Source organism: Lacerta agilis, chromosome 8, assembly GCF_009819535.1.
Source record: "Lacerta agilis isolate rLacAgi1 chromosome 8, rLacAgi1.pri, whole genome shotgun sequence".
Taxonomy (NCBI): Eukaryota; Metazoa; Chordata; class Lepidosauria; order Squamata; family Lacertidae; genus Lacerta; species Lacerta agilis.
Window position 1 is genome coordinate 82,030,360 of NC_046319.1, and position 7,610 is coordinate 82,037,969.

Here is a 7,610-nt window from a genome sequence, read left to right on the forward strand (position 1 = left end):
GAAGGGAAAACGTCGCAGCCCGCTTATGTGCGCGGGAAATCCACTGTTTCGCACCTACAGGTGTGGGGGGAACTGACATAGTGCGATATAGCACGCCGGCAGCCCCCTTTCCCCCCACATAGAAATAAGCTGTCCCGAAAAGCAGGTCGGGAAATGGAGTCCTGGCCGCCTTCGTTCCCGCAACGCATTGTGGGGCATATAGCGCCCGCCACCGCCAATCAGGAGAGCTCTCGCGCGCAATGCATGCCGGGATCCTCCCCCGCCCGCGCCCGCGCCTCCTCCTGCTCCCGCGATGCATGTCGGGAGAGGTAGTTGAGGCGAACTACAGAGCCGAGCGCGCTGAGGGGGAAGCAAGATGGCGGCGCCTCAGCAGCCGCCTCAGCCGCAGCCGGCGCAGCTGACGCTCCTGCAGGCGCAGGTGGGGCCTCCTTCGGGCAGCGCCGCGGCGGCGGTGGGCGGGCACCCCGGCTCGGCGCAGGCCGCGGCGGGAGCGGCTTCTCTAACGGTCGCCCAGGCTCCCGGCGGGCTCCAGCCTCCCGCGCAGGCGCAGGACTTCGACCCGGTGCAGCGCTTTCGCCTCCTGCTGCCGCAGCTCAAAGAAAGCCTGCAGGTGAGGGGCGGGGCCAAGCCCGGGGGCGGGGCCTGGTGGCCTGGAGAAAGGGGAGGGGCTACTGGGCCGTTTCCGTGGAGACGGAGGGGCGGGGGAAAGGGGGTGGGCGGAGCTGAAACTCAGCGCGTTTACTTAGGTGGGTTTCTAGTCCCTAAGAGGGGAAACATTTTATTTACTGTATTTAATACAATTTATTAATTTTATAATAACGGGGGAAAAACCACAAACAAAAATTCAAATCATAAATCTTAACTCACTTGACTTCCCTCCCCTCCCCCTCTTGGTTCCATTGCTTTATGCTTTTTCATGCTCGTCCATAAAGCCTTATATTCTTAACAATCCAATTTTTGAAACCTTATTCTAATACAAGAGACTTTTAAAAGTTCTAATGTAGAAATCTAAACACAACTCTTTAAAAATATGCATTAAACGTTTACCTTTTTTTAAAAAAAAAAAAAACCTCTCCTCTTTCCTTCTTGGGTTTCTAATTATCTAGTATGTCCTGCATGGTTCACTAATTGGTTTTTCCAATCTTCTTTGGCGGTGGCTTCTTCCTTCTGCAGGGATGGGCTGGTCCTGGCCTGGTGTCCATTCTCACAAACAGGAGCCAAATATTTTTTTTTTTTTAAAAAATTCCTTCCAGTAGAACCTTAGAGACCAGCTAAGTTTGTTCTTGGTCAGGGGCGTTGCTGGGGAGGGGCGGTAGGGGCGGCACGCCCCCAGTGACAGGGCGACAAGCGGCGGGTGGGGGTGACAAGCGGCGGCCCCTCCCGCCACTCCCCACGCACCACCGGTCACCCCGGGAGGAGCAGCGCTGCACGGACGGGGTGCTCAAACTACAACTCCCACCATCCACACCCATTGAATGTGCCCTCTAAGGGCTGATGCAAGTTCCCCTCAACCCATTTAGTCCTCGGTGTGCCCCATCCATTAAGCTTTTTCAGCATTTAAATCCTCCTCCAAAGACCGCTTGCCATCTCATTCTTTGCTCGTACTCTGTGGCCCTGAAAATTGCGGGTCAGAGCGAATAGAGTAGTTGCTTTGGAAGACGATAACCAGGCATCTGCACAACATCACCGGTCCAACGAAGTTGATGTTGAAGAAACATCGCTTCAACACTGGTGATCTTTGCTTCTTCCAGTACACTGGTATTAGTTTGCCTGTCTTCCCAAGTGATGTGTAAAATTTTCCGGAGACCCCGTTGATGGAATGTTAGGCCAGCCTGAGAGGGGAAGTGACTGGCCCAAGGTCACTTCTGGTCATCTTCATTGCTTGGTGGGGGATTTGAGACCTCTCCTGAGTCCATCACACCACACTGGTTCTTCAAATGTGGAGCAAGTAGGGCAGCGTAAAATTCAGTGCCCCTTTCGGAGCCTGTTCTGAGCTGATAGCCCGGCGATGCCCTTCAATTCTCCCTCCCCAGGTCCAAAGCCAACTTCCTACATCTGCTCTGCCAGACCGCTTGACCTCGGCTGCAGAGCAGCTAGCAGCCCACCTTTGAGAAACCGCAGCTCTAACCCTTAGGCATCACTCCCCTCTTGGGAACTGGCGCAAGCTCCTCCTGCCTCCCCTGCTCCGGTCTCCCTTCCCTTTCTGTTTCGCAAATGTGTGGTTTTGTTTTGTTTTTAATTTGTTTTTCCCGGAAAGCCCTTTGCCGAGTCAGACTTTTTTTTTTTTTATCCCCGCGTTTTGAAACAACTCTTGACTCTTTCCGAAATAACGAAGCATCATTCCTCGGCCTAAATATATGAATTGCTGAAGCGGTAACTTTTTCCCCCTCCCCTCTTTTGGTCTGTGTGGCGCGGGGGCGAAGATTGCCAGAGCAGCACCAGCGGGTCCCGTGGTGGGGTGGGAAATGGATGCTTTGCCACCCTCAGGGCTCGTGTCCAAGGCTTCTGGTAAATGAATCAGCATGGCAGGATGAGCCCCCCCCCCCCGGGGGGTGGGGGTGGCACCTTTATCCCTGTGTCAACATCCCTAGAACAAACGGAGCTGAAACGGAACAGACTTCTGCTTGGACCCCGGGGGCGTTGGCAGGCAGGTTTCCAGGATCGGGTGGTTTTTGTGTGTGTTTTGTTTTGATACCGCCGAGTTTGCCCTCGCGTTTCCTGACCTTGCGAGGTCCCGGAAACGAAGCCGCAGCTCTTGGAATCGCTGCTTGCTCCCAGCCAGCTATTTCTGACTCGCTGTGGCCTTGGGGTAGAATTTAAATGTGCCCTGGGGCTTGGTTTCCGTGGAACAAAATAGGAAGCTGCGTAATAATAATAAAAATATTTCCTTTTTTTATAAAAAAATCATTTTTATTGGATTTTACAAATATAAATTTATAACCATACCAAATACACATCCATATAAAGAGATAACTCTGAATCTCGAGACTTCCCCCCCATCCCCTGCATAGGTCCTATTGTCAGCATTTTCAACTGCGTATTACTTTCATAATCTGTATTTTATATATTGTCCATAGTATTTGTTACATTACAAGCGAGATTAAAATCCTGCTCACGTTTTCATCTGCTTACAGCGGTCTCCTAAATAAATAATAAACTTTTCCCATTCTTTCTTGAATTCCTTTGATTCTTGGTCCCTGAGCTTTCCGGTCAGTTTTTGCCATCTCAGCGTAGTCTTAACAGCTTGGTTTGCCATTCCTCTCTGGTAGGAACTCTTTCTTCTTTCCATCTCTGAGCTAGTAGAGTCCGTGTTGCTGTTGTCGCATACATATATTAAGAAGATTTCCAAAAGGAATAAGCAGGTGCCCAAATGAAAGGATGGGGGACAGCTGGCTTGGAAACAGGGTTTGCCAAAAGGATTGGGATGGGGGGAGTGTTAGTAGATTGCACACTTAGCATGAACCAACACTGCGGTGCAGCATCGATAAAAAGCAAATGCAATTCCAGGCTGCATCAGCAGAAGTCTAGAGTCCATATTAATGGCTGTCCTATTGTATTTTAATATTGTAAACTGCCCTGGGATCTATGGATAAAGGGCAGTACAGTATGCAGATTAATTAATAATAAAGTCAACACACTGCTCTATTCTGCTCTTGTCAGACCCTACCTGGGAGTCCAGTGGCGCTGCTGAGAACCTGTGGGCCTCCAGATGTTGCTGGACTACAACCCCCATCCCCCCATGCCATTGGCCACGCTGGGTGTTGGGGGTCCAGCCAAAATAGCCACTCTTTGTTCCGATAAACACCCTCTCAGGCTGCTGTCACAGAGCCGCTGAGCAGGTGGCTAGGCCACAGCCTTAATTCATTCCCAATTAACGGTTTGGTTATCCAACCACCTTGATTCCCAGTGTCACAGAGCCGCTGGGAAGTTGCCGGGAAAACTGCCCTTTCGAGCCCAGATCAGGCGTTTTGTCTCGAAAACGTGCTTGAAACCAAATCGTTTTAAGAAACCACCAGCATATGGTACGATGATATTTGCACAATTGGCCAGGCTCCTAGAGGGGCGTGCGTGTGGGTCTTTGGCAGGTATGCCCTCTCTTCCTTCCACAGCTGTCTATCGCCCCCGATTTGTAAGCCGATATACTGTACTCTCTGCCTCTTTCATTTGCAGAGCTTGATGAAGGTGGCTGCCCAGAACTTCATCCAGAACACCAACATCGACAGCGGACAGTGAGTTTTTGCCCCTTGCCCTGATTCTTTCTCCCCTCTCCTCCTCACCCTCTCCCCTAAACGCAAATAAAAGATGGGCTTTCCTCTCCTTCCAGGAAAAGCACAGACGGCCCCGTGCAGAGAGTGGACAAGAGCCTCGAGGAATTCTATGCCTTGTGTGACCAGCTGGAGTTGTGCCTGGTGAGTGTCCCAAGAGTGTCCCATATTGGCAGCAGGATCAAGCCTTATGAAAGGCTCCCTCCTTTTCCTTTTGCGCGGCATACCATTAATTGGCGAGATTCACCACCGCAAGTTCACTTGCACTGAAACACAAACAGGCACGTACAAAGCAAAGGTCAGTCAGTAAGAAATTAACCCCCAAATTCACAGCTGGGCAAGTATCTTCATTAGGACCAACCCCAAGGCCAGAAAATAGTGAGCAAGCTTTCCAATTCCTCCAGGTCTCTTTCGTCAGGCAAAGAAGCAACAGGGTTGGGAGTGGGGCCCAAAAATCTGGCTGTGGCGTTTCAGCCCTGAAGTCTGGATTTGGCTCCGAGATGGGAGGCGGAATCCATCTCTGCTCGGTGCTGCAGGTTGCGACTTGGGATTTATTTATTTTGTGTAGTTCTGTATTGATGTAAATCCAGAAGCGCAAATAAAACCCCATAATTGAGGTTACAAAACAGAGGAGCCATACAGAGGTTGTGTTTTTCAAATAAACAGAGAGCAGATAAAAGTAGCAAAAATTATAGAGGAACAAGAAACACACCATGGAGGCCCAGGAGAGTTTTGCATATCTGCATTGGGCACATAGGAAATAAGATCCCATAAGCAACGTAGAAGGGTTCTGGGATCTTCATACTAATAATAATAATAATAGTAGTAATGTATTATTTGTACCCCAGCCATTCTGGGTGGCTTCCAACAAATATTAAAATACATTAAAATATCACAGATTAAAAACTTCCCTAAACAGGGCTGCCTTCAGGTATTTTCTAAATGTCAGGTAGTTGTTTATCTCTTTGACATTTGAAGGGAGGGCGTTCCACAGGGCGGGCGCCACCACCGAGAAGGCCCTCTGCCTGGTTCCCTGTAGCTTTGCTTCCTGCAGTGAGGGAACCGCCAGAAGGCCCTCGGAGCTGGGACCCAGGTGTCCGGGCTGAACGATGAGGGTGGAGACGCTCCTTCAGGTATACAGGACCGAGGCCGTTTAGGGCTTTCAAGGTCAGCACCAACACTTTGAATTGTGCTCGGAAACGTACTGGGAGCCAATGTAGATCTCTCAGGACCGGTGTTATGTGGTCCTGGCGGCAACTCCCAGTCACCAGTCTGCACGATGTGCAAGTTGTTTTCTCTGCAGCAGCCAGTCTACATATTCTTGTACCGCCACGAGAGGTTTTAAACCCTCTAGTGCCTTCCATTTCTGGGCCAAAGGCTTCATTAAGAAGTTTCTTTGGTTGGAAAGCTGCTATTTGTCTGCCCTGCAAATTTAATTGCATTGCAGGGGGTTGGACTAGATGACATTTTGGGGCCTTCCTAACGCTACAACTCTCTGATTCAAAAGGGAAAGTTGTGGGGAGGCTTGAATGGGGAATGTGTTCATATATATCTTCCAAAATGTCGGGGGGGGGGGCATTCCCACCATAAGTGGGGAAATGTCCCCCTGCTCCTGCAGCCACACCAATATCCCTGTGGGGTAGTTGATGCCATCTGAGATACCTGCCAAGGAGTGCGTGCTCTCCCCATTTTTTGAAAACTTAAAAGCCCCGCTGTTCCCCAGATCTTTTCTCCCAGTCCAAATGAAGCCTACAGTCCCTGGTTAGACAGAGAAACTGATTGGCTGCTATTACCCTTGAGTACTAAATGGGTCCTCCGTATACAGAGGCAATCTACCCCTGAGTAGCAGGTGCCCAGGACTAGCATCAAGGGGAAACACCTTGCTCTGCATTACCGCTTGGGTCCCTGTTTCGGGGAGAAAGGATGCTGGATTAGTCATCCCTTTGGCCTGATCCGGCGAGGCCAAATTCCTAACTCTCTCTCCTTCCGACCCGCCTTCCCTTTTCTCAGCGCCTGGCCTACGAGTGCCTCTCCCAGAGCTTTGACAGCGCCAAGCACTCCCCGACCCTCGTGCCGACAGCCACCAAGCCGGACGCGGTCCAGGCAGAGAGCCTGCCCTACACCCAGTACCTGAGCATGATCAAGTCCCAGATCTCTTGCGCCAAAGATATCCACAACGCCCTGCTGGAGTGCTCCAACAAGATCACGGGAAAGGCCCCTTCCCAGGGCGTCCTCTAGGGCTGCCTGCAAGGTGTTCCTGCCGGACGTTTTGGTTTGAACCGCCGGGTGAGAGTCAGTTCCCGGCATGACCAGAAGGAGGCAGTCCCGTCAACACGAGACAGACAAGGAGCAGGGAGCCTCGTTGTCCTACCTCCTCTGCTTCGTTCCTTCCTTCTGCCCAGGTCTAGACGCGAGTCCCCTGCGCTGTTCAGGTTCCCGACAGGACTTGTCTCCGTCTGGGTCCGTGTTGGTTTCGCATCTTTCGCAAATTCTAACCGAAACGCTAGGAGCTCAACTCAGATGCACAGAAATCTTTTCGCTTGCAAACAGTTCTCTTGTCAGAGAAGGATGCTGTGGAAGTACGACAAATTAAAACTTCTCCTGATCTACAGGGCCTCGCAATCTGCGGGTCTTTCTTGGAGCTGGCCAGTGAATATTTTTGCTCTTCGGGAGAGAGATGGACCAACCATAAGAAGCGGACCTGCCAGCCTAACCTGCCCCCACAATTCTGCAGGTTCCTTAGCCAAACCTTTCCGCCTGCCACTGCGGTGTCCTCTCCACACAGAAATCTCCCTCCCAGAAAGGATCTGTGGGTGTGTTGTCCCTTTTGACTTCCTCCTCTAAATCTCGCACCTTGACTTTTTTTTTCCTGGAAGATGGGCCTGTGCGAATGTGTGTGTAACTTTGTAGATTGATCAGATGCGTAATTTTGCAAAGGACACTTCCTGGAACCCTGTGCAGGCCTCCTGCCTGTGGATTTTCCTTTCCTAACAAATACAAAAGGAGAAATCTGGCTGAGTAGTCTTTGGTCAAACTGGGCAGGCTGTCTCTACCCTGCTGTCTCCATAAATTGGGTGCCCCTGGCAGGATTAAGTTTTTTTCTCTGTTCTCTCTCCCCCCCTGCAAGCAAGTCTCTTCACACACCTCACACCATGAATCCGGGAGGGAGTGCAATCTTGTCTGATTCCTATCTCTGCGTTCTCTCTGCTCGTCATTTTATTTTTTCTGCCCTGTGGGAGTGTGTCCTTTTCCATTTCTCGTTGGTTTTGCTCCCCATTTTCTTGCAAGGAGGAGAATTTGCCACTGCAGAGAAGACCTGGCCTGCCCTCTGTTGTGAAAGACTTT

The 7,610-nt window shown here is 50.8% G+C and overlaps 1 protein-coding gene across 1 annotated transcript; it reads left to right on the forward strand.

Annotated features, from left to right (window-relative positions):
- The first annotated feature begins 322 nt into the window (after positions 1-322).
- Positions 323-6,874, forward strand: MED29 (mediator complex subunit 29). The gene is made up of 4 exons (XM_033158603.1): positions 323-610; positions 4,171-4,229; positions 4,325-4,409; positions 6,276-6,874. The coding sequence occupies exons 1-4, from the start codon at positions 356-358 to the stop codon at positions 6,501-6,503; spliced, it is 627 nt and encodes a 208-aa protein (XP_033014494.1). The 5' UTR covers positions 323-355; the 3' UTR covers positions 6,504-6,874.
- The last annotated feature ends 736 nt before the right edge of the window (positions 6,875-7,610 follow it).

Coding starts and splice junctions, on each gene's coding strand:
- MED29 (XM_033158603.1), top strand. CDS start 356: ATGGCGGCGCCTCAGCAGCCGCCTCAGCCGCAGCCGGCGCAGCTGACG. Junction 611..4,170: donor AGCTCAAAGAAAGCCTGCAG/GTGAGGGGCGGG, acceptor TTTCATTTGCAG/AGCTTGATGAAGGTGGCTGC. Junction 4,410..6,275: donor ACCAGCTGGAGTTGTGCCTG/GTGAGTGTCCCA, acceptor CCCTTTTCTCAG/CGCCTGGCCTACGAGTGCCT.